The 27,586-nt window shown below is 38.8% G+C and overlaps 2 protein-coding genes across 19 annotated transcripts in view; one reads left to right on the top strand and one right to left on the bottom strand.

The window, feature by feature from the left end:
• Positions 1-19,390, bottom strand: part of TRIP12 (thyroid hormone receptor interactor 12) — a 136,423-nt gene extending 117,033 nt beyond the window's left edge. For 10 of the 18 annotated variants that reach the window (XM_045559450.1, XM_045559454.1, XM_045559456.1 and 7 more), the window contains exon 1: positions 19,220-19,358. The gene's annotated coding sequence lies outside the window, so the exon portion shown is untranslated. Of the gene's footprint in view, positions 1-18,901; positions 19,129-19,219 lie in introns of those variants that run through there. The other 8 variants (XM_045559461.1, XM_045559469.1, XM_045559453.1 and 5 more) reach the window with 6 other exon arrangements.
• A 238-nt stretch (positions 19,391-19,628) lies between these two features.
• Positions 19,629-27,586, top strand: part of FBXO36 (F-box protein 36) — a 68,203-nt gene continuing 60,245 nt past the window's right edge. Inside the window, exon 1 of the mRNA XM_045559472.1 lies at positions 19,629-19,957. Coding sequence (XP_045415428.1) covers positions 19,862-19,957 — 96 coding nt within the window. The 5' untranslated portion in view covers positions 19,629-19,861. The remainder of the gene's footprint in view (positions 19,958-27,586) is intronic.

The following is a 27,586-nucleotide window of genomic DNA, read 5'->3' as shown; positions in this document are numbered from 1 at the left end:
AAAGTCTATTTTATCAAATAATATATGCTGATCAATTTATATAAACAAATACACTGTAACTATTTCCAAAATAAATAGCCACTCATTCCCTAATATAAATTCTGTCTTCGCTTATACAGTTTGCATTAATATAATCCTTCAGAATACTAAATGAATTTATTTAATAGAATATTTTCTTCTTCTTCAGGTCTCAAAGATTATAGACTAGAGTCAGCAATTTTTATCCCACATGCCAAAAATGGCAGATAGACCTGGTTTTAACAGGTCTGCAATCCTGCTGGCTATCATAATTAGACAGTCACTGGGGGTAGAAGGTCAGCTGATCACTAGCCATTTTAGTACTTCTTGAAGATACATTTTTATACCCACCCAGGAACGATGAGACAAAAGGGAAAAAGGTATTAAACTACAAAGTCTCTAAAACTGGATTCAGCTCCAAATTCTATAAGATCCTAACATTTCAGTTTTGCATAAATGGAGTACTTTAAAAATTCTACCTTATAAAGACCTAATAACACTACTTATTAAGCATGGTGATTATGAAAAGGGAGGGGCTACTGAGGGAGGGAGAAGAGAATGATTTATAAATGCCTCCTCCCCTAAGGGACAGACAGATGCCTTATGGGTAAGAATAACAGCTATTGAAAACAAAATACTCTTGGCCAAGCGGGCATGATGGCTCACGCCTGTAATCCAGCACTCTGGGAGGCCGAGGCAGGTGGATCATTTGAGCTCAGGAGTTCGAGACTAGCCTGAGCAAGAGTGAGACCCCGTCTCTACTAAAAATAAAAGGAAATTATATGGACATCTAAAAATATACAGAGAAAAAATTAGCCAGGCATGGTGGCACATGCCTGTAGTCCCAGCTACTCGGGAGGCTGAGGCAGTGGGATCGCTTAAGCCCAGGAGTTTGAGGTCGCTGTGAGCTAGACTGACACCACAGCACTCACTCTAGCCCAGGCAACAGAGTGAGACTCTGTCTCAAAAAAAAAAAAGAAAAGAAAAGAAAAAAGAAATGGAAAGTAGATTGCCTAAAAGTTAAAAGACGGGATGAGGCAGCAAAATCTTAACTCCAGGCAGATTTAATGTCCTTGGACTACAGTTCTTTACAGGGGGTAATTTTATTTTTATTCCTCCTTTACAAACTAAAAAAAAGATGATTTCTGCTCCTGCTTTACAAGCTACTTGATATATACCTACACTTCTTTTAAAAAAAAAGGGGGGGGGGAACACATCAACAGCCATCTTATCCTCTAAGAAGAAATACTTCATTTGTCTAGCACTTCAAAGCAGTGAATTTAGCCTGGACAACGTGGCAACACCTCGTCTCTACAAAAAACTTAAAAATTAGCTGGGTGTGGTGGCAGGCACCTGTAGTACTAGCTACTTGGGAAGCTGAGGCAGGAGGATCATTTGAGGCCAGGAGTTGGAGGCTGCAGAGAGCTATGATCAGCCATTGCACTCCAGCCTGGGCAACAAAGTGAGAACCTGTCTCAAAAGAAAAAAACAACACACAAGAAACAAAGTAGTGATTTTACATAAATTTTCCCATTTAAGTCTTCGTATCAGTTGCACTCAGGGTTTTCTTCTTGTGGAAGGGGCATGGTCCAGTCTTATTAGTACCAGGGTACATGGAAATGCCAAGTCTTATTAACTTACTCATTGATTTAACAAATAATTTATTGATTACCCCACTTCACAGGGTTTAGGCACCAGAAGAAGGTGATAAACAAGACAGTCTTTTCCCTCGAGGAACATACATTCTCTACTGGGGGCAGCAGACAAACAGCACATTATAGACAGTAGTGTGAGGAAAATTAAGCAGTCAGGATGATGTGGGGGGAGCAACATACATAACCTAAACATTTGTACCCCTATAATATGCAGAAATTAAAAAAAAAATGCAAAAAAAAATAAAAAAGTAGGATGAGAGAATAAGAGACAGGAAACTACAGGCAGAAGGTGGCAGACAGTAATCCCTACCCAAATTCCACCTACCCTACCTTTCTTCCCTGCTAAAAAATTCTGCCTTACAGGGGTGCAAATCCCTTTACCTCCTAAGAAGCAGACTACTTCCCTAGCCCACCGGGATGAGTCATGATTAGGTTAAAGCCAGTATTCTTTCAAACTGCAAGATTAGAGCCATGAGATCAATTTAGACCATAATCAGTTCATGTACTTGGATTGCAAGAAATAATTTGACTAACCTCTAATTGAAATTTAACATATTTTTCTATAATAGTATGAATAGGGCAACAAACCACAGCATTTCTAGCAGTACCTTTAACTTTGCACCAAGAGAAATCACAGATATTATCGTATCTCATTACAATTGTTGCAGGTACCTCAAAATGCCATTTACACTCAATCACTACTTTGAACTGCTAAATCATGTTATTGACAGTGTTAATAAGGAAACGTATTACTATATTACACACTAAGTTTCATGGTTTGACAGCTAGATTTCAACATTTTGATATATTTGCCTTTTGAGTCCTAGGCATTTATTATGTGAGTTTTAACATTATTATTTTGAGGTATTCATAAGCTTCAGCCTGCTAAAGGGTCAACACTACAAAAAAGATTAAGAACCTCCAGACTTAAAAGGCCCTAACCAAAATATTCAAATGAAACAGAATAGAAAACAGCACACATAATGATTAAGCACTGCTTACAGGCGGGGAGAGGTGGCTCACACCTGTAATCCTAGCACTCCTGGGAGGCCGAGGCGGGTGGATGGCTCGAGCTCAGGAGTTCAAGACCAGCCTGAGCAAGAGCGAGACTCTGTCTCTACTAAAACTAGAAAGAAATTAGCTGGACAACGAAAAATATATAGAAAACATTAGCCAGGCACGGTGGCGCATACTTGTAGTCCCAGTTACTCAGAAGGCTGAGGCAGGAGGATTGCTTGAGCCCAGGGGTTTAAGGTTGCTGCTGTGAGCTAGGCTGATGCCACAGCACTCTAGCCCGGGCAACAGAGGAAGACTCTGTCTCCAAAAAAAAAGCACTGCTTATAAAATTTATTACAGTTACATACCTGTATCTACACATACACATGCGATGCATTGTAAGGCATTCTCATTAGATTGCATATCAAAATAATTTAAAAGCCAGAGGTCTAAACCTGCCTGTGTACAAAATACCATTACTTTATGGTTTTTTTTGCTTTTTATGCTGGAAGTATGATCCAGTTCTCAACAATAAGATCAACAATAAGATGTATGGGGAGGTATGCTAGGCATTCTCTAGGAATACTCTTACTTTCTGGATTAAAAAAAAAAAAAAGAACAGCAACACAGCATCTTTTCCTGACTCAAATGCAGCAGGCACAACAATCTCAAGCCATGATAGTCATTTGGGAACCATGAGAACCACCTGATAAAAATGGCAGAGCAGAACAACAGCACCTGGTCCTCACTGGAACCACAATGCAGCTGAATCACATTGTGTGAGGAATGCGATCTGTTTAAGGCCCTCAGTTTCCTGTTTAAGGCATAAACCTGATCTGTTTAAGGCCCTCAGTTTCCTGTTACTTGCAGGTGAAAACATTCCTAGCCAATAAAGGAATCATTATGGATAGGGTGACCAAGTAAGGCCTCTTGAGGGGTAGCATATGAGCTAAAACTATATGCACTAAGAAACAGCTATGTAAGATCTAGAAGTCATTCTAGGGAGCAAGAACACGAAGTAGAAAGCAAGAGATTCAAGCTTTAAAAAGGGCTGTTTTAAAAAAAAGGCCAAGAGAAGTACATGACGTCAGAGAGGTGGCCATGGAGGACCTTGTAAGTCACGAGGAGCCTTCTGACTCTTCCCATTGGACTGCCACATGCATACATACACATTCTTCATATATATACAAGAATATTTCTCAAGTTAATACAAAAGAGAAAATCTTCATTTAAAAACTTGGCTTCATTTAGGTATAAAGCTAATATTTTAAAAAGCATTATTAAAAACTTTTTAATCTAACAGGATTCGGTAAGTTATGGTTAAATCAAGTAATTATAAAGGAAACAAAGAACTAGTAATGCAACAGGAAAATGCTCATCATAATAATATGGGGAAACAATATGGATCTTTTATTTAAAAAAAAAAAAAAAGTTACCCAGATCTAAAACCAACCTATATTGCCACCTGATCTTTGACAAAGCAGACACAAACATGCACTAGGGAAAAGAATCCCTATTCAATAAATGGTGCTGGGAAAATTGGATAGCCATATGTAGAAGACTGAAACACGATACGCACTTCTCACCACTCACAAGAATTAATTCACAATGGATAACAGCCTTAAACCTAAGGCATGAAACCATAAGAATTCTAGAAGAAAATGTGGGAAAAACTCTTACAGACATTGGCCTAGGCATAGAATTTAGGAAGAAGACCCCAAAAGCAATCGCAACAACAACAAAAACAAATAAATTGGATTTGATCAAATTAAAAAGCTTCTGCACAGCCAAGGAAACAATCATTAGAGCGAATAGACAACATACAGAATGGGAGAAAATATTTCCATGTTATACATCCAATAAAAGGCTGATAACCAGAATCTGCAAAGAACTCAAGCAAATCAGCAGGGGGAAAAAAAAAAAAAAATCAAACCACCCCATTAAAAACTGGGCAAAAGACATGAACAGGAACTTTTCAAAAGAAAATACACTAATGGTCAAAACACATGACAAAATGCTCATTGTCTCTAATAATCAGGGAAATGCAAATCAAAACCACAATGATATTATCACCTAATTCCAGTGAAAATGGTTTTAATCAAAAAATCCCAAAACAACAGATGCTGGCATGGATCTGGACAGACGGGAACATTTATATACTGTTGGTGGGACTGAAAACTAGTACGACCTCTATGGAAAGTAATATGGGATACCTCAAAGAACTAAAAGTAGAGCTACCATTTGATCTAGCAATCCCTCTATTGAGTATTTACCCAAAGGAAAAAAAGACACCTGTACTCGGATGTTCATAGCGGCACAATTCACAATTGCAAAGATGTGGAAACAATCCAAGTTCCCATCAATACATGATTGGATCGATAAAATGCTGTACAAAAAACGGTGAACTACCTCTTGTATTATCCTGGATGGAGCTGGAGTCCATTCTTCTAAGCATCACAAGAACGGAAAAACAACCACCACATGTACTCATCATCAAATTGGAACTAATCGAACAACACTTACGTGCACATATAGAAATAAAACTCATTGGAAATCAAGAAGGTGGGAGGGGGAAGGAGGGGATGAATAATAAATTCACATCTAATGGGTACAATGCACACTATCTGGGTGATGGGCACACTTTTAACTTTGACTCAAACTGTACAAAAGCAATTTACGTAACCAAAATGTTTGTACCCCTGTAATACACTGAAATTAAAAAAAAAAAAAAAAAAGGTCCTCTTAGGCCAAAAAATAAAAGTGTTAAACTTTGGCCTCTTAACGTTCTTCATAAAGTTAAAAAAAAAGTTACAAGAAAATACTACATAAAAAATATTTATAGTGGTTCTATCAGGTGGTAAGATTATGGATGATTCTTAGTTTCCTTTCTTACATTTCTCTTTGTTCAGATTTTAATGATTGCTCTATACTATATGATCAGAAATAAATGCCTCAAAAACTATTAAGTTTTTTAAAGTCACTCACTAAATGTTATATGGCACCCTGGATGGGATCCTGGAATAGAAAGACATCAAGGTAAAAAGTCAGGGAAATCCAAATAAAGTATTGCCATCAGGCCAAGCATGTGGCTCACACCTGTAATCCCAGCACTTAGGGAGGGTGAGGCGGGAGGATTGGCTGAGGCCAGAAGTTTAATTCCAGCCTGGGCAACATAGTGAGACCCAGTCTCTATAATAAAAAATAAATTAATAAAATAATGTGTCAGTATTCGCTCATTAGTTGTGTCAAATGTATCATACTAATGTCGGAAATTAACAAGAGAAACCGGGTAAGAACTCTATTTCTGCAACTTCTCTACAAATCTAAAACTATCCCAAATAAAAGGTTTACTAAAAAAATTGTTTTAAGTTCTCTTACTGAAGAATCTTCAAGTGGATATGCACACATAGAAATCATTACTAAGCTAGAGAGTAGGTAAAAGGAAAAAGTAATTTAGTATGAGAGAGAATATATTTTGAAAGAGTTAAGGTTATACACAATAATGTATGCCTGGCTAGAATAAAGTCCTCACTTATTTACTCTCTTCTCTATAATCTCTTAAAACCCAGTTTTCAGAAAAAGAGGTTTAAAGCATCTTTAAAAACAAACAAAAAAGCCTTATCGATTGATCCTCTCAACTAACAAGAATAGTGTTGAGAACTCATACTTTTAAAAATATCTTTGAGCTACCAAAATTATCATTTTCTTTAAGGGGAGAGAGGACATACTCACTGTACAAAGCAATTAAGTTCTACAAAAACAGACCATTTAGGACTGTCCAATAACCAATGATGGCCTTAAAGCTCAGTGTAATAAACTAATGTTCACTAATGATGGCCAAGAGTCAGGAACAAAACATTATAACACGTTCAGAACACTCTGAAAAATCAACAAGTATATAATGACTGTTAAAGAAGCACATGAAAAAAATGTGTTCACTGTATTGTTCTTTTCTCAACAGGTTTTTACCACATTTCTTTCTTTAAAACAAAAAAAGGTTTTCATTGCTTAAAAAGGGGGGATTTTTGGTATTTATTTTTAGACACCAAGTCTCCCCTCTATCAACCAGGTTGAAGTGCAGTGGGACCATGGTAGCTCACTACAGCCTTGAACTCCTGGGCTCAAGCCACTCTCCTGCCTCAGTCTCTAAAGTAGCTGGGATTACAGGTACAAGCTACCACACCTGGCTTAAAAGAAGTTTTAACGGAAAACGAATTTATCCTCTAACAGTAAAAAAAAAAAGAGCTTCACCTTGAACTGGGTAATGGGGAACATGAAGTGTCCCGTATATTATTTTTGCAACATTTTTATAAGTCTGAGATGATATCAAAATAAAGATATCAAAAAACTTAAAGCTATGTCACACTGCTAACATTGACTTCACTTATTTGAAAATATAAGGAGTCAAACAGACTATAATTAGCAGTGATAAAACACTTGAACCTGAATCAAATTTAGAAACTGCCCCCAAAGGGACTTTTCAAAGTACTTAATCCAAGTCAGGGTTATTTTTCCTTTCAATTGTTAAATTTCACTTTAATTGTCCACTAAATTTACCCAACACCTAAATTATAACATCTTAAAAATAATAAATTCACACTCTGTAGACCATAACTGTATGCATTTATATCAACTGCGAAAATAAGATATCACTTAAAAGAACTACTATTATAGAATAAAAGCTACTATTAAACTCCTTTTGGATACAATATCGTAACCAGAAAATTTTAAAGACAGCAAATACTATTTGATCATTTACCTGTCAACTAGGCACTGTGCTAAGGACTGTACTTTTTCATTAAAAACTGGAAAAAATCCTGAGAAGTACATATTTTCTGTAATATACACATTAAGTAACTTGCCCAAAAATCAAACGCGGAAACTAGAACCCAAGTTCATCTCACTGCAGAGTCCATCAATACTCTTGATGATCTCCTTTGACCCTAAAACTCTACTACTCAAATAATTCCAAGATGATATCAGAGAAATCCATCTTCTCAAACCTGTCTTTTCAGATGGAAAGAAAAGGGAAACAAAAAATGTTTCCTCCCAAGAAGAGTGAGTATCTTACAATCCTGTATCAGGCAGTGTTTTAAAAGTTTTACATATGTTAACTAATTTAATCCTTATAACATAGATACTATTATAATTCCCATTTTACAGATAGGAAAACTAAAGTAAAAAATAGTGCCTTACCCAAGTCTACCCAGCTAGTAATGTTGGAGCCTGGATTTAAATTGAATCTGTCTTAACTGCTTCACTGAAACTCCTTTATCCCTTGAAATTATCTCATTATCCCCCACCTCCAGAGACTCTCCTAACCTCTGTAAAGTACCATGGGCCAGGCACTGAGCCAAGGGAAAGATTCAATAGTGGTTAGCTGCTGTTGTTGCCATTAATATTCACAATGCCTTACTTTATTATTCTTATCCCAGTAATCTCCCACACCACTGGATTTACCTAGATTATTAGACTATATTATACATATTTGATTGTTAGCTACAGACATATCAGAAAGGTAATAAGGAATTTAATTTAGAATTCAACGTGGGGAAGTATACGTGGATATAGGTAATACAATATTCTGGGAAATATCTTGGTAGTATTTTCACCATTCTCTATTCTAAATGGCTGGCAACATAATGAAGCATCTGTGTAACGTCTCAGAATTCAGTTTAAGAGTTTTTATGGTTAATTTTGTACCCAAGTTTACCACCCTCCCTATAAGACTATAAACTGAAGGCCACGGACAGTATTTTTTTATATCTTTATAATCCCCTTGGCCTAGCGCTTGAAATAAAAAGTGCTCAAAAATATTTACAATAATACACATCATTTGCTTATTAATCCTACACATTAATTCTATCTCCAGTGCTAGACAAACTTCACTGAGAGCAGAGATGTCTTAAATGATGGCTTTTCTAGGTTTCAGTATTTTGCTAAATGCAATGCAAGCAACACCTTTACAGATAAATGAGCAGTTGCTGAAACCAAGATAACTTCTTTCCTTGTGCCATGATTCTGATACTAACCCTTAAAATAGAAATAATTCTAGTTTCTACAATTGTTGTTTTACTAAGTCCAGGACTTTACATTCCTTAAAATAACTACAGACTACGCCATTTCTAACTTTACAACTCTCTTAAATATGGAAAACTTCCCAAATCCTTTACTACTGCATTAAAAACGTAAATAAACTCAGCAAGCATCATGAAAAAGTTCTAGGTTTCTTGAAATATAGTAAACTCTCAAAAGTTAATTGTGTGATTATGAAACATCTTAATTTTATTTTTTAATAACAAGAAACAAAGCTTTAACACCTGACTGAATGTAAGCAACCACATAAGTAGTAGGCCTATCCTATAGAAGAGAAATTCTGCTGTTCCAGCACACATAAGTTTACCAATTCCTTAGCTGATTCAAGAAATAAGTTATCAATTAAAACAGGCACCACAGTAAAGATACTAAATAATGGTCTATTATCTCTTCAGTAATTCCTTTCAGTAGTCCTTAGTTTGTGTAATGGGAAGATAACCTGGAAAAAATGTCATGGCCTAATATACAGGCAGCTGAAAAGTAATACTAGATGGGTAGAAGAGACAGAAGCAGATTATCTTACAGTGCCACACCAAAAGCTGAAATTCCCTAAGTCTTACCTCACAGCAGCAACAGGAAGGGCAAAACTTTTCAAAAGGCATGGTGAAGAGCAGAGCAAAAAAGAAGACAAACTCTACAATTAACAGTCTAGTTTTCTGAGAAAAGTATTTTGAGGCCAAGATGTGAAAATGAACACTAAAATTCCTAATGAGAGTTGAGAAATAATTAGCAAACAGATCTGATCACAAAGTTAAGACTACTGAATCTTCTCAAAAATCAGTCTAATTGTTGCCATCTACTGGGAGAAGGGCACAAATGCATTTGGATCTGGGGTGAAGGTGTAGGGATAGGGTCCAATTCTCTGCTTTTCTTTGGTGGGGAGAGGTGACAATATATGATTCATAAAGAAAAAAATACGAAGAGTGTCTGTTTTTGCTGAAAGAAGTAAAACATATAGAAGCAAAACATACAGACTTTATATAGATGTAAAACAAAGACTTCATGAATAGTTTTATCCCAAAGTCCACAAAACCACACAAATCCTAGATAATACAGCATTCCTTACACGACAAACAGGTATAACTTTGAGTCATAAACCTGCACAATTAGCATCTCTGCTAACTCCAGATACAGAAGAATCAAATTAATTCAAACTCCAATCAGAAAAGTCTATAAGAATATGCTAGAAATAAAAGCTGCTAAGGAAGCTAAAAATTATGGCTACCAGAACCCTGAAAAAAATATTTTTCCTTTAGTTTCCCTTCAGCCAACATCTAACCTCATTTCCTATTTTAAAAATCCTGTGTACCTGTGTACACATTTTTACAAAAATTAAAGGTACCAGAAGTTGGGAAGGGTGGGGAAGTAAGGTATAGACAGAGATTTGTTAAAGAACACAAAATTACAGATAGGAAGGAGCAGTAAGTTCCAATGTTCTACTAGGCTGTAGGATGACTACAGTTAACAATACCATATAGTTTCAAATAGCTAAGAGGAGGATATTGAATGTTTCCAATACAAAGAAATAATAAATGATGATGGATATGCTAATTATCCTGATCTGATTATACATTATATGTATTGCAACATCACCATGTACCCCCATAAATATGTACAATGTGTAAAAACTAAACCTAAAAAGAGGTAACAAATAGTCTACTATGACATCAACCAGAGTATAAGCAAATATTTATTAAAATATTTAATTTTATTTAACTGGGTAATATTAATCAGCACTTTTTAAAAGTATATATTTGAACCACAATTCACTTTTACTTTAAACATCATTTCTTCACTGCATTAGATGTTAAGTAAAAGTTTCCCCTACATATGAGTGAAAAATTACTGAGTGAGCAACTCAAGAAAAAATCATGTATTAGGTCTCAAATAGTACTCCAAATTTAAAAGAAAAAAATCTCTGAACATACAAATGAGAGTTGAACATGCTAATACAAAATGATTCCAGCTTCCACAAAAGGAAGACTTCTGTGAAAGAACAGAGGACTGGTGGGAGTCCTTTAGACAGTAAACCAGCTCCTGCTTATTTAACAAAACATTTTAAACTATTAAGTACGGAAATTGAACAAGAAGTAAGTTTTAACTTCACCACTTCTATCTCCTCTGAAACTTACTTCTTTGAGACAGGGTCTTGTTCTGTTGCCCAGACAATGAAGTGGCATCATCACAGCTCACTGCAACGGCAAACTCCTCCTGCCTCAGCCTCCTAAGTAGCTGGGACTATAGGCACATACCACCACACCTGGCTAATTTTTGTATTTCTTGTGAAACTGGGTCTCACTATGTTGCTCAGGCTGGTCTGGAAGTCCCAGCCTCAAGCGATCCTACTGCCTGGGCCTCTCAAAATGTTAGTATTACAAGTGTGAGCCACCAGGCCCACAAAAACCTTTATATGTAGTCCCAAAAAGGGAAGTGATGTCACAAAAAGATCTAAAGGCATTTTTATTTTCCTTTTCAGTTCATTTATAAATTAAATATTTTCATACACTTTTCATGTTGTCACTGACTATTCAGGGGCACACATTCATTCAACATAATATATCTGCTAGGTCTAACTCCTTAATCTCCCATTTAAGAACTTTAATAATCTCAGGTCAAATTTCCTAATTTCATAAATATAGACCCTCAATTTGAGGGTTTGTTTACCTTACCATTAGATCCTGACCACAATTACACCTTTAAGATCCCCATTCTTCTATACCTACCCCAAACAAATCGGCCCAGTTCAAGTCCCTCCTCTCTCCATAAAGTCATCTTCAGTAACTTCAACCCAGGACGGAATCTCTCTCTCAACTTCTGAGTACCTACCATATAAAACTCAATTTTGTACTTAATAAGCACAACGTTAGATATGTGTTCTCTTGTCATAAGTTTGAACTCATCTACAATAAAATACATTTCAAGAAAAGCGATCTTGTTTTATACATCTCTTTTTTCTCCTCAGCACTCTCTAAGAGGGTAGATCTTGTAAGGAACTAGAAATGCATTCACATTAGCTGCTAATGAAATACTGTCCAATGAAGGTGCTTCCACCAATTTAGTTAGTAAAGTCAAAAATAATGCCCTAATTCATCTGCTTCTTAGATTCTAATATCAGGTTTTCTAAATGCAGAAAACCTGCATCTAGAATACTTACAGGATACTTCTTCATGCTAAATACTATACTCCTATATATAGTTTTAGACAAGTTATGATTAAGTCAATTATCAACTATATGAAACAGAACTCAGAAGACAAGGCCTAAGTTTTAAGTCCTTTTGCATTCCTCCCACAGCACAGTCCTGGCACACAGTAACCACTTACTATGTATTGATAAATAAACTATCATCTACTGATAAACACAATCCTCAAATGCTAAAATTGGGGTAACCAAGTTACTAAAATAGTCTAGTGCCTTAAGTAAGGGACCGGCACAGTGGCTTTTGCCTGCAATCCTATTAATTGGGAAGGCGGCAAGGAGTTTAAGACCAACCTGGGCAATAGGGACACCCAGTCTCTACAAAAACAAACAAACAAAACTTGGCTAGGTGTGGTGGCATGTGCCCATAGTCTCAGCTACTTGGCTACTCCAGAGGCTAAGGCAGGAGGATCACTTGAGCCAGGAGTTTAAGGTTGCAGTGAGCTATGATCATGCCACTACGCTCTAGCCCAGGCAACAGAGTAAGACCCTACCTCATCAAAAAAAAAAAAAGGAATTCCTTAAGTAGCTGATTTTAATGAGTGTAACTTTGAAAAATATATATTCTACACTCAGCTGGCAGCCCCTGAAAAACAAAACAAGCAAGTTGACAATAAATTACAGCAAATGATACTAATATTATTTCACAATATAGTTTCTTGATGTGTCTCACACCAAAACAGACTCTACCACTAACACCTACCATGTACAATGCATTATGTTGGAAGCCTTATGCCAGATACTACAAGGATAGAAGAATAATATCTCTACCCTCAGGAAGCCAAAAATGTAGTTAAGAGTTAAGATGTAAACAACTAATTATATAAAACAGAATATGAAAGCCATATTGAAATAAAATGTGATAGAAGGGAAATATATTAATAGAAGGGAGAAGAGAGCGAAGAGTAAAAATCTTACAGGAGCTACTAGAAGAAAGTTAAGTGTATGTATACTGCTATTAAGAGATACAAGATCGGAGAGGGTATCAATTCAGGTAGACAAAATAAAAGCCAGGGCAAGAAAGCTAAAAAGTTCCTGGGTGTGTTCAGAGAGGAAGAAGTAGTTCAATGTGACTGCATACAAGGAGACAAAACAAACAGTATTACAAACACTGGGGACATAGAAATTAATAGCATTTTCATATATTTGCTACTTACAAGGCTACTACAAGCACTTGGTTTTTGAGAATTAAAAAAAGAGAGAGAGGACCTCCATATGATCTCCATGAACTTGCTCTCTAAGGACACAAAGCAGCTTAAATTGCAGCTTAAGAGACTTTCAGATAGGCCACCTGTAAAAATTCACTTGGGTTTCCAGGGCATCACACATGTTTACCTGTATAAGAATTTTAAGTTGAGTTAATCTGACCTTATTTATTCAGAGCACTGCCCACAGGTGGAAGAGTAAGAGTTTCAAAGTCAGGGTAAAACTCATTGGTTATGACAGCCAACAAGTTGATTATTAAAATACACATTGAAATGCCATAACTTCAAGTCCTGAATGCTTGCTGATAGATACTTCAGCTTATATATAGTCTTCAAAATTTGTGTATGGGTAATAACACCATATTTATACAAATATGTACATGCTTTAATACACTAAAATGATGTATATTATAATAAATTGGAACACTAATCATTTAGCATTGTATCAAAACATACTTTGGTCCTCAATGTACTTTTCCTTGAGACAGAGTCTCACTCTGTTGCCTGGGCTAGAGTGCGTGGCCTTAGCATAGCTGACAGCAACCTGAAACTCCTAGGCTTAAGCATCCTGCTGCCTCAGCCTCCCAAGTAGCTGGGACTACAGGCATGCGCCACCATGCTTGGCTAATTTTTTCTATATATTTTTAGTTATCCAGCTAATTTATTTCTATTATTAGTAGAGACGGGGTCTCACTCTTGCTGAGGCTGGTCTCGAACTCCTGACCTCGAGCGATTCTCCAGCCTCGGCCTCCAAGAGTGCTAGGATAACAGGCATGAGCCACCCCGTCCAGCCTCTCAATGTACTTTTAAATGGTCAAATATTATATGCAGATAATAGACAAGTAAAGAATATGAAATGGCTGGCCCTAATTCTTTTTAATATGTATTTTTTAAAGTAACTTGCAGTCTAAAATATATACCAACTGATTAAAAACTCTCAATCATTTTAGCATTAACAATGCAAAACATGAATCAAAACAATTAAAATAGGACACTAAACCATTACAAAATACTTTCACTTACAGTATCTTACTCTCACAAGACTTATTCTGTCAACAAATATTTAAAGAATCCCTATTATGGGCCAGGCACTGTGCTAGACACATGGAATAAAAAAGAGTACTACTGACTTCAAAGAATTCATGATCAATTAAGGAATGGTACTGTATACTGAAAGTATTTTCAAGTAGAATACCTATATATATAATAGACATTCTAGTTGTATATGTTCTAGGTAGAAGAGTGTTAACAAACAAGCCAATGGTCGATGCTACTGTAAACAAGTAGAGAAAGAAGAGCCTTGTGTTCCACCTCATCTGGGTAGCCTAATCTTCTAAATAGTGTTTGGCATATAAATGACAGCTGACTCTAGGTTAGGTGGTAATAACAGCATTTTTCAGATGAGGCACTGGAAAACTCACAAAGGTTAAATTATTTGTTCAAGGAAACAAAGATAGATAGGGCATAGCCAGGATTGGAACCCAAGTCTTTTATCTTCAAATCAGATACCTAAACAGTGCTGTTCACTAATGAACACAGCAGCAGGCTGCTAGAATGACTTTTTAAAGCAAGCATAATCACAAAACTATTACCAATAGCTTCTGCACACTTAAGACAAAGAAGATAAGCCTGAATAATGCACAAGTTTCTTTTTCTTCTGTCCAATCCAGTTTAATGAAACCACAAAAAACAACCAAAATCTAAAACGCCTCAGAGAGAAACAAATGAACAGACTTATTTCAGTCTAGGAAACAACCTCTTTTTGCCAATAACTTGAAACTATCCATAAATTAGGATATTAAGATTTAAAGAACTACATTTTTAAAAAATCCAGGACATTGACCAAATTAAATTTTACTTAAAAATCAAGAGACAGGTCCAGCATCAGTATACTTATCTATAACTGAAAGCACCCACAACGTACAGAGTAACCTACCAGACAGGAAGAGAATGCAAAGAACAACTGCTAGGGCAGTTATACCTTCAAGAAGTCTGTAACATGGCTGTTGAAATGATACACAGGCATTAAAAGAAAATACACAAGTAAAGCTTACATTACATGTTAAAAACTACAAACACTAAGATTACATACAACAATCTACAAATTAATTATGTTTATTGTGTAATATCCACCAGATTCTTACTGTTCCACCTTATCTGGCCTAGACTCCCTTCAGGCTTGGCCCATTAACTGCATCTTGGCCTATGAAAAAAATGGCACAGAATAATCCACTGGTTTAGTACTGAAACATGGCAGTAACAATTTAATCCACCCAGACACTCTAATGGCACACTGGTCAGAGAAGATGTGAAGATACCATGGTCACCAAACCAAAACCACAGTAAGCGTTCTGAAAAATCTGCTGGCGTCAAGAACCCTTCCAAGCATTAGACTGGTTGCATATTCAGCATGACCAGGCTAACATTACTAGTTTGGAGCAGGAAGGAAAATAGGGATTATTTTTCAATCAGGTTTATTAGTGTACCTTCATGTATACCACAATGATATGAAACAATCCTTGCCCTCAGGAAGCCTATAATCTAGTCACGAAAACAAAGCCACACAAATCAACAAAAGCAGCACTATAAATCCAGAAATGAAGCATATACAGATAACCAAGAAATACAAAGGAAAGATCATGGGGTAGAATTTTGTCTGAAGAAGTGACCTGAAGGGGTAAGCTGATGTGTTCTGCTATGTTACTCTGTATACTGGGTGCTTGCTTGATTTAAATGAGGGAAAAATTCTTGTCAGGTTGGCTATTGCAAGGAAGAACTTAAGTGAAGATGAAAAACAAGTAGGTTGCTATTTTGGCTCGAATCCATCAAATTACCTTAACAAACAGGAAAATAAAGGGGCAACTGGTATCACATTTGCTCAGAAAAATCCCTACCCATCCACTTAAGAAAAAAAAAGTTCCCTAGATTCTGTAAAGAAAACAGAGACCAAGATTCAGAGCATTTTTCCTTAATTGTAATCTCTGACATTAAGAAGTCAATTTCATGAGCGCCATAAACCAGAATAGGTACAAATTTTGTCAATAATTAAAAAGACATTTGAAGTTTCTCTAAAAAGAATTAACAAATTTACAAATTAACAAATTTCAGTAGGATGTATGGTGAAAAATATCTGGCATGCTGATGCCAAAAAAAATTAATTTGATGGATAAAAATTAGGCTCAAATTCCATTACCAATTAAGCAGCAATTTCAGATTATTAAGTGCTACAACTTCATATCTTCAACCTACTTTACATCAATTTCCCCTCCCCCAAGACCACCACCACTGGTAAGAAGCTGTATCTTTTAATGACCTCAAAATAGCTAATGTAATGTTCTAAAACAATAACAACTTACACTTATTTAACATTTTGTTGTTTTTCACAGTCATTATATTCACTGGGTCTCACAACCACCTAGGGAGATAAGATAAAGATTACCCATCTCCATTTTACAGATAAAATGAAGACCAGATAGGTTAAGTGACTAGCTCAAGGTCACACAGATACTAACTGGCTGTGTGTGAATTTCCTAGCCAGCAAGGTGTCTTCTTTGCTGAGATGACAAGCTTAAAATAGGATCAGAAAACCTTATCCAGATAACATGAATACAGTAATCTTAAAAGTTAGAATGGAAAAGTAACCATATATTACTCCAAATTTACTTTACCAGGTGAAAGTACTGATTTTACCATGGCATACCTAATATCCTGTTCATTTTTAAAATACTTAACTATTTTAGTTTAGCACCTTCTGGAATTCTAAATGCCAAAACTGTCCTCCAACTTTTAGAAAGTAAATGAAAAAACTAAAACAAAAGCCTGTTCATAGACGCAAACTAAGTAGTAAATGTCAGCTGAGCAGATTTAAAAACCATTCACACGCCTAAAAAATGGGGAACGAATGGAAACGATAATCTTAATTACAGTTCTCCAATTCTTATGGATATTGCCACACTCTCAGAAAGACAGATATGTACAAAGCCCACAAATCCCAACCATGTTAATGTGCTCTCTTAAGCTTAAAATAAATAAGAACTCCCCCCAGTCTCACAAAGATGATAGAAAGCCACTCTAGTTCAGTATTTCTGGGGCTGAAGGAAAGATTAGAAATTGTGTTTACTTGAGAACTTACACTTAATATTGATCTCTTTGCATGCTGTAAATACAAAAATATGCCTCAATAAAACCCTCTAAAATTTATTGTCTCTGAAACTCTGATAATTCCTCTCCTCAACCCTAACTGCTTCCCTCCCCCAGGGGTGTAAATGCGACACACACAGGCCTCACATACAGGCCTCTTGCCTTTTTTTCTAACACAACTAGGACCTTTGTTCTGAGCGTCGGTTTTTTACCCCACTCAATAGCTCTTTCAACTTTCTACCCTGTATTTTTTGTTTTGTTTTTAGAGAGGAGATTCTGAGCCTCAACTTGCCAGGTCTTTAAAAAACGAAATGCCAAAAATATCTAATGAGACTCTCGAGAGGAATAGAAAGTTAAACACACCACTGAAGGGCCTACAAAACGGAGTAAAGCCTGGAGATCGGGTGATTTGGCAGCCCAGGCAAGATCGGGGAACGCGACCAGAAAGGGAGACAGCAGGAGAGCAGTTAGACGACCACTCAGAACAGACTCACTGCGCGCTATTAACCGTACCCCCCTACACACACACACAAACGTTTACACAGACACATTCCCTCCCCCAATTAACTAACGAAGCAATTAAACTATACCCACCACCAGACACCTTGCTTAGACTAAATCTCTCCCAAACTAAGACGGCATTATCAAAAACAAATTTGTCTTAAGGGTTTGGAAGCAGCCCCTTCCATTCTCTCCTCACCACACAGGGTAACCAATTCTCTCTCGTCCCCGATCAGTAGTTCAAATTCGTTATTTCCCCCCGATTTGCATATGTTTTTAGATTTTTGTCAATTTTTCCCTCTAGCAAATTAAAGAATTCTCTTTTTCTGAGGAACGGAGAGACATGGAGGACAGGATTTGAGATTTTTCAATCTTCGTTATTTGAACTCCCCTCTAACTTATTTCTGCACTAGAAACCCGCTCATTATGGAGAAGGAAGGAGAAGAGGGGTTGAACTGATGGGTAAACGTTATAATAGGTTTTATGTAATCCACATATAAATAAATTAATCGCCTGACTCGCTTTGAATGCTAATACGATTGGGGTGACAATTGGCCCACCTCCCTCCCCCGGGTCCTGGTTAACCCCCACCACCACCACTACCACCACCAATTTCCATTCTGATCTATTTAAAAGGATGCTCGGTTCCTCTCAGCCAAGTTTCTCGGCTTCTTTCATGCCCCCCTACATGTCCCTCTCGTCAGGAGCCTCAACTTCCCACGGGTAAAAACACTGCCCCGCGAAGACCCCGACTCCGGGCTCGCCCGCCCTCAACCGTCCCCCTGGGCAGGAAACCCCTTACTGCGGTCTAAAGTCACTCCGGCCTTTCCCTCCTCTGACCCTCGCTTCCCACAACTGTTGTCACTCGAGCTGCTCCCTAGTTTCCATTTCCGGGCCGTCCCCGGCCCCGGAGCCTCCCCTCTCCCAGTTTCCGGGCCCCCAGTCCCATTTCCGGGGAACCCTTGCCGTCTCCACACCCCCCACCTGTACTTCCGGCCCCCCACTTTCTCTCTTCCTAGACGCCCTCGAAGCTCCAAAGCCCACTTCCGGCCCCCCACGCCCCCGCCGGGCTCCCCAACACCCGTACGCCTTACCCCGGTTCCGTGAAGGGCCCTCCTCATTGCTGAGGGCCGGAGGGGGGACCCAGCGACCCCCCCCGCTCCCGCCCGGCCCCGGTCCCTCCGGCCGCGGTCTCCCTCGAGCGCCTCGCCCGTCAACCCCCGTCTCGGTCCTTCCGCAGCCCTGCCGCCGCCGCCGCCGGGAGCAGGCCAGCGGGGGCCGAGTCGCGGCGATGACACAACCGGGCTTCCTGGGACTTTCTGTTCCAGCTCCTCCCCCCGCCCCCCCAACCCCTCAGCACGGCCCCCTCCCCCCAGGCCTGGCCCCGCCGCTCGGAACTGCGCCCCAATTACCTAGTTAGGCCCCAAAGTCTCCGGTCCGGACTCGGTGGCGCGGCAGTAACTTCCACTCGCTCCCCCCACCCCCCCCAGCGGCGGCGGCGGCGGCGGCAGCGGCTCTCGGGTCCCTTCAATTATCAGCTGAGCCGCAGCACCGCGCCCGGCGTGCGCCTCCGCCCGCGCCGCCTCCCTCCCAGCTCGTGCCAACACCCTCGGGGAACTACTTTGCCCTCTGGCTCAAGCTGACTGGCTCGTCCGCGGGACCTGCCCCGCTGCCTACTCGTGGCCCATCACATAGCCCCTCCCTCTCCCGCCGCCCAGCTCGACTCCCCCTGCGGCCTCCGATCTCCTCCCGATCCCTTCGAGGGACCAGGAAGGGGACTGAGGGATCCGCTTGGTATCCCTCCGCCGGGGTCACCCCCTCCCCTCTGTGGTAGCAGGAACTAATTCCCCTTCGGGTCACGCGGGACCTGGAGGTAGAAATTTCACGGATCAGGATTCCCTGTGACCTTTGGAAGAGGGGACAATCACTCCAAGTTAAAGAACCCCCTGCCAGCTCAAAAGCGGGGTTTCATTTAAACTAGGGCTTTGGCCCCATGACCCCAGTCAAGCCCCGCCCCTTCCTGGTTGTCTTAGCGACGGCGGTGGCGTCCCAAGATGGCGTCGTGGCTGCCGGAGACTCTCTTCGAAATCGTAGGACAAGGCCCGGCGCCGAGTAAAGACTACTACCAGTTATTGGTCACCCGGTCTCAGGCAAGTGCGAGTCGCGGTTTACCCTCTCTTTTAACTCCCTGCCTGGCCCATTTCGGGCCCAAACCACGGGCCGTGCTAGGCAGAGAGCGACCGTGGGCCGCCGGAAGCGCTCAGTCCCAGTTCCGAGCCGGGAGATTTCCCTCGTCACCTCGGCCTCCTCGGCCCGGCTGCTTGCGTGTGCCTTCTCTCCCCCAACCCGCCTTGTCCCGGGCAAGGCTTCTTTGCCTTCCCACGGTGCTACCCGCTCCCTTCCCGCTATCTCGGCTTCCTGCCCTCAGAGTTCCCTCCGTGCGAACAGAAAAACAGCCTCCCCGGCTTGCCTGCCGCCTCACCTCAGCGTGGGAAGGAGGGAAAAAAAGACTCTGCCAAGTGTCCCAAGGAGGAGCTGGCAGGGGAGGGAAGAAAGGGACGGTATCTTTTCCAGGATAGGACTTATCGCGGGGAATTTTTTAAAGTCTCACTGTGGCCTTTACGAGTACCGCGGCCACATCAAAACTTGATTATTTCTAGTAGGAATTGATGAGTGAGAGCTCTCCCCTTACCTTTTTGGAGCTCCTTCTGTCTCATTCAAAGTGTGCGGGGATGGGGGAGTGGTACAAAAATATTTCAGCTGCTCTGCGCGTTAGCCCCACCCATAATGACATCTGCTCCACAACAATAAGACCCAGGATTATGTTATCGCTGGAGGAAAGTAACCATTGTCCCGTTTTTATGACTACTTTCGTTATTGAAGGTGGGCTTTGGTTGATTTATTGTGCTCATGAAATTCTCAAGTTGAGCTGGGCCTCCACTGGGAACACATTTCTGATTTCCTTCCGAGCTTATGCCTGTCACTGAGTTATTCATGCACCTTGCACTTTGAATAGATGCTATTCCTATAAAATGAAATGTAGAACTTTATATATATTTGTTTTGGTGTGGCTGTTGATTATTCCATCATTTTTTCCTGGAGCTCTTAAATAAAATAGGTAGTGAGTTTTTTATGTGTTTAAAAGCATCTTTTAAAATAAAGATGATAATATGGCTATTTTATTTTTAAATCTAAAATTTAGAAGTATTACAAGCATAATATCAGCCTGTGAGATTTTTGTTTATTTGTTTATTGTTTTTGTAGAGATGGAATCTCACTGTGTTGCCGAGGTTGGTCACAAACTCCTGGCTTCAAGCAATCCTCCAGCCTCAGCCTCCCTCCCAAAGTGCTGGGATTACAGAAGTGAGCCACTGGGCCCAGCCCTCAAATTTTTAATTAAGCTGCTTTTTAGGGGCTTTTGCACATTTATGGGATTTCTTAAATGCTGAAATTTTCCCTTTTCCTGTAAAATTGTACAGTCATTTTTTATACATTTTTAGAAAGATTATTATTGTTTCCATTCACTTTAAGTAAGATTTTTGATCATAACAGTTCTTCACTTTCTAAGGAGTGATCGAAAACATAATAACATCTTGTAATCTTCTATCATTTGATATTTTCATCTCCCTCAAGTAAGTTACAGTATGCTAATTTTTGCTTTACAGGCTTTTAAAATTTTTCTTTTGAGCATTTTCTTTTCCTTGAGGGTCTGGTATTACAAGTATGCTACACTTTCTCTGATGTTGTGAGCCTCAACAAATTGAATATCTGTTTACTTTTTATTTTAGTAAATTAACCTTGGGAGTGCTTCTGGCATTAGTTTTCCGCAAGAATGCTTCTGTTGTTGGTGTTCTTCAGACTTTAAAGTCTGACTTGGGCACGTGCCTTTCTCAACTATTCTGTTTAATGAAATCTTTCCCACCATTCCCTCAATGTTCTTAATTTTTTCTTTTTCTTTCTCATTTTTTTTTTCTTTTTATTTACAGGTCCAAAACCCTCCTTTATTTCAGGCCCTGTTCTTTTTATCAGTTATATATAAAATCCTTTTCAGGATCTGATCCATTTTCTTTTTTAAGCAAGCTGAATAAATCCACTACAGTTCTCCACTGCAGTTCTACCAGTGAGAGTTAATGTCAATTCTAATTAATTCACCCTCTTTTTAAAGTAAAATTTGTTGTAAAAAATGGCAAGCCAAAAAATATACTTTTCAGTCAACCGTCTTGAGAATATGCTATTTTCTAACCACCAGATAATTTTTCTAAGTCTCAGCATAGGAAACCAAACATCCAGTAAGAGGTGGCCTGACATAAATAAGTACTAAAGACTAGAATTAAAATGTGTTTTATAAAATGGACTTTTTTCTCAAATGACTTTTCTTTAATTGTTTCTTGTACATTTCTTTCCCATCCCTTCTGCCTTTATTCCAAAAAATGTTGTATATTATCCAAAATATGCCCCAGATTTAGATGTATCCTTCTTTCATGCTGATTCTTTTTTTTTAGTCTCTGTTTCACACTGTCTTTTTTATTGTTTGTCCTTAAATCGAAATAACTGCACATTTGGCATAGATTTTAGGGCAAATCTCTCTCTCATCAGTGTCATACCCACCACTGGCATAGTCCAGAATATAAATGGTTATACATAAATATTTCCTTTGTCTTCTTGCTTATATAATATCATTCAAAGTATATTTTTATGCTTATAGAGACGTTCCCTATTAACCACTTTGTTGATTAATGGGGAATAATACCATGTTGTTATTTGATATTTAGGTTTCTGTTTTTTCGAAAAAGCAATGCTCAGAATATAGATTGGGGTCAATATAGTTTAATTCTCAAATCTGATTTTTATAATGATTCCAGGGCTTAGGAAAAAATCAGTGCATTGCTTTCTAAATCAAAGATTCACTTGGTTATTCTCATTCTAGTTTTAGTAGTGTGTACATATTTTCTTTCTTTGAAAACTAGTAGATTCATAGTGTGTGAGGGCTGGAAAGAATCTTGAATGTTATTTAGGCCAGGGATATTTTACACGTGGCTTCTAAGAAAGTCTTAAATTGTGTTCCTGAATGAAGATGCTTTCCTTAATTTTAATCATAACTTGGCATTTTGTATGCATTTTTTTTAAACTCCAAAGTAAGTTTGTGAGAGATTGCCAAGTTAATGAATAATACAGAGACTTTAAAATCTAAGAGTCCACACTCTAGCCCAGGCAACAGAGCGAGACCCTGTCTCAAAAAAATTAAAATAAAATCTATGAGTCCAGAGGAAGCAAAAAAAATCACTTTAGACTAGATGGTCTAGGAGGTTACTGTTATCACTATTTTGCTCTTGAAATTCTGTCTTCTTTGTCCTCTCAGAATGGAAATATTGCTTAAGGTGACCAGAACATTTGACTTAGGTTTAATGTGACAAATACTGGTAAAGTGTTAAAACAGTAGCCATATGCTAAGTAGATGAGTATAGGCAGATATGGCCTCTTGCAGGTGATAACCCAGGTGGTTGTCCCAAGAGCACCAACATGTTATAATCACTTCAGCAGATGGAAGAAGAATTGGGCAATAGATTAGTCTTACTTTATCTATTTTACTAAATCCTACTCAAAACTCCAAAAAGCTATCTGAAACTAATATCGTTAGGGGGAAAAAAAAATCAAAAAGCTCACCTTTCTGCCCCTGAAAAAAAATGGCAATTATTTTTGAAGTACTTTAGAGTTGTAGCACTGACAAGCTGAAAACACCTGAGGTCACATGCCAGCCTGTGACAGGAAACTGTCATCTCATTGACTTCTGACAAAGTAAGTAAAGAGAACTAGACTTGGTGATGGCTGTGCAAGAGACAACAAAGAATTGTGCTCCTGTCATTTCAAACTACAGAACCAATTTTAAAGATTCAAAATTTAAATGCAGTCCAATAAAAATGTTAATGCATGCACCCTTTGACCCAGCAAATCCATTTCTAGGACTTTTAATATCCAAAAATGCTATCACATGTACACAAGGATATGTGAGCAAGACTATTCACCATAGTAAAATAATTTTAAAAACATCTTTCCATGAGTGGAAATGTGGTTAAACTGTGATTCATTCATACCATAGAATATCATCCAACCTTTTAAAAACAATGTGGTGGATCCCTATTTAGTCAGTAGACCAAATAAAATCTTTAGCAAGAAAAGCAAGTTACTGGTTTAACCATAGTAAGATCCTAATTTTTTTAAAGTTATTTTAAATAAGTGTTAGTGAAGTTTTAAAATGTTAGAAGAAGAGCTAGAGTGATTCGCTCTCAGGGATAGAATTATGGATTGTTTTTACTGTCTGCATTTGTATTTCCGAAAGATCTGAGTTTTCTGCAGGGAGCATTTATTCTTATAACCAGAGAAATACAACAGAGATTTAAAATGAAAGTGTAAATGCATGATTCTCACTCTGAGACCTTGCCTTACCCTGCAATCCCCCTATTTCACCAGTGCCACCTTTTAGCCATCTCCCATGTGGAATATTGGGGCAGCACTGATATCTGTGCCACAAACTCCTGCTGTTTTTGTGGGGGAAAATAATCCTAATTGACAAATTTAGAGAGAGTGCAAGTGGGTTAATTATTACTTGGAAAATTTTAAGGATGTTTTAGTGTCTAGAAACTTCTTTTTAATGTAAGTAGTAATTACTTTTGAGAAACTAAAGGATTTCTCTTTCTTGCCTTAATGGATATGAGTTAGTACTAATGAGCTAAAAAAGGAAACGTGAAGAGTAAAAGAAGGCAAAGGTAGTCCACTGAATAGATTTATTTGGCCCCAAAGAAAGCATAAAGAACACCATTTCTCAAGTAACTTGAGATCATATTAAATAAGCCCCAGATTGCACTTTTTTCTTTTTTCTTTTTTCTTTTTTTTTTTTTGAGATGGAGTCTTACTCTGTCACCTGGGCTAGAGTGCCATGGCATCAGCCTAGCTCACAGCAACCTCGAACTCCTGGGCTCAAGCGATCCTCCTGCCTCAGCCTCCCAAGTAACTGGGACTACAGGTGTAGGCCACCAAGCCCGGCTAATTTTTCTATTTTTAGTAGAGAACAGGGTCTTGCTCTTGCTCAGGCTGGTCACAAACTCCTGACCTCAAGAGATCCTCCCACCTCAGCCTCCCAGAGTGCTAGGGTTACAGGCTTGAGCCACCATGCCCAGCCCAGATGGCACATTTTGAGAGCTGGATGGGGTGCCATCAGCTGGACATGAGGATATTTTCCTAGGGGACCCAGGAACCCCATATCATGTTCTGCTCCAGCCTCCTGCCCCCTGCCCCCACACACAAGGTCCCCAAGGGCCACATACATAAAGTAGAGGAGAGGACTTGCATATCCCCCTTTGCTTCTGCTTATTCTCTCCCTGTCCTTAAGGGAGTGTTGCCCACTGATGGAGATGAATGTTTCTGCAGACTTCCAAGTCATGGTGCCCATTCTGCCCGTTGGCCACTAGCCACAGCCAAAATGTTTCCACACACAGAGAACTACTGCTGTTTTTTCTGAAGTCCAAAAATCACTATAATACTTGTGCTCATTTATTTTCCTCTTCCTCATTGTTTACGTCTTGATTTACATTCCTCTTTTAGGCCTGTCCCTCAGAGTCCCTCATTCTCCCCCTGCTCTTAAAAAGATACACTTTCCCTGTCTTTACTACGTCTGAGAACCTCAGCCCAATTCTGCTAAAGCTCTCATCAGGGTGTGTTTTGGTTTTTTCTCTTGCCATCATTCACCTCTTCACCCGTTCCTCCCGACAGCACCAAGTGCAGGAAACATGCCCTTCCCTGCCCTACAGGTTAGGCCAGGTGTTTATCGTAGTAAACTGCATTATTCTTCTATTCCTCATGTCTGACACACTTTAGAAAAATGATTCCCAACCTTGTGACACTCCAGGATGTGCCTAATTAGAGTTGTGAAATAACTTTTAATCAGAAATTTTTAAGTTCCTTTTAATTTTTTTAAGTGGCATATGGCACTTTGGAGAAGCAAGAGATGAAATGATACAAGTAAGGTGACTAAACTCTTAAAAATAACAATATTCAGTGCTTTTTCATATTATAATCTAGTCATGAAGTGGCTCCTGAATCCTCATTTCAAAATTACATGACAACTGGACATAGCTCCAGTAACATCTTTTTCCAGGTAAATCATTCATTCAGCACCTCTGAGCGCCTACTCAATCTGGGCACTTAATTTGGTCTCACCCTACATTGACACAGATTTGCTTCATAATTATGTGGGGCAGTAGAGCACTTAATTGGGAGTCACTGAGTCATGAATCCTTTAATTCCTCCTGCTGGTCCACAAGCTCTTGACCTGGGGCAAGGCACTTAATTTGTCTGAGCCTTGGTTGCCTCATCAACAGGAGGTTACTAGTTTAAGAGATCACTAAGGTTTATTCTAGCTCTAAAATCAAAATGCTACTTCACATCTTCACGTGAAAGTAGTGTTTTATACTGGGGAAAGCACTGGATTTTTTTTTTTCTTTAGAAAAATTGAGTTACGATTCTGTATTAGTAGCTGTATGACCTGGCCTAAGTCTTCACCTGCCTTATGTTCAATTCTTTCATCTGTAAGATGAACAGTTCAACCCTTGGCTACTTCACAGGTGTGGTAAGAACCAAATATGTATAAAAAGCACTCCAGGCCAGTGTTTCTCAAAGAGAGGTTTCATGAGTTGGGTGCATTGGCTGGCACCTGTAGTCCCAGCTACCCAGAAGGCTGAGGCAGGAGGATTGCTTGAACCCAGGAGTTCTAGACCAGCCTGGGCAACATAGGAAGACCCTGTCTCTAAAAAAAAAAAAAAATACTCACGCACACATAAAAACAGAGGTGATCAAATAAGATGGGAAAATCCTGGGTAAAAAAAAAAAATCTGTCTTTTCTCAGAGCCTTTAAAATCCTACTGTACATCCTGAATCTCCAAGAGGAGACTGCAGCGTGAGCTTTTCCTACAGGCATGTGACCATGGAACCTTCTTTTCCCTGAGCAGCTTTAGGAACTGAGACTCTATGGAACACCTTTTGGAAAACACCCAGCAGTATGCCTGGTACACAGCAGCAAATATTGAAGAAATGGTTGTTAAATACGAATACCAAATCAACCAAACTTCACCTTTTCCATGAAAACAATTATAGTAACCTTTTAGTCATTTCACAATCTCATTTTATTTTGCTTATTTGTTTTTAGAATCAGCTTATATTGTCACTGATATACCTATTGGTGTTTTGATTAGGATTGCAATGAATATATAGATCATTTTGTGGTGAATCAACATCTTTCAGTATCAAGTTTACAATCCACAAATATAATCTTCCTTTTAGAAATGTTTACATATACTTTAATTTTGCTCAATGATTTCTTGTAGTTATAATGTAAAAATCTTACATTTATTTTGTTAGATTTCTAGGTGTTTGATTTTCTTCTGTTGTAAATGATATTGCTTCCTAAAGTTGTATCCTCTGTTTGTAGCTAGTAATAAAAACACAATTTTTAAAATTCTTTTTGGTGATGAGGTCTTGCTGCGTTGCCCAGGCTGGAGTGTAGTGGCTATTTATAAGCGCAGTCATACAGCCTAGAACTCCTGGCCTCAAGCCCACCTCAGCCTCCTGAGTAGCTGGGACAGGTGCACCACCTCACCTGGCCACAGTTGATTTTTGTTTCTGGTAAATTTCCTTTTATCCAGTGATCTTGCTAAATTACTTACTAACTAATAATTTATCTGTAGATTTTTTTAGATTTTCCGTGACACATTCATGTCATCTATGAA

This window comes from Lemur catta, chromosome 8 (genome assembly GCF_020740605.2).
Source record: "Lemur catta isolate mLemCat1 chromosome 8, mLemCat1.pri, whole genome shotgun sequence".
Lineage (NCBI taxonomy): Eukaryota > Metazoa > Chordata > Mammalia > Primates > Lemuridae > Lemur > Lemur catta.
Note: the sequence above shows the minus strand (reverse complement) of the source record. Positions and strands in the feature narration are given on the sequence as shown.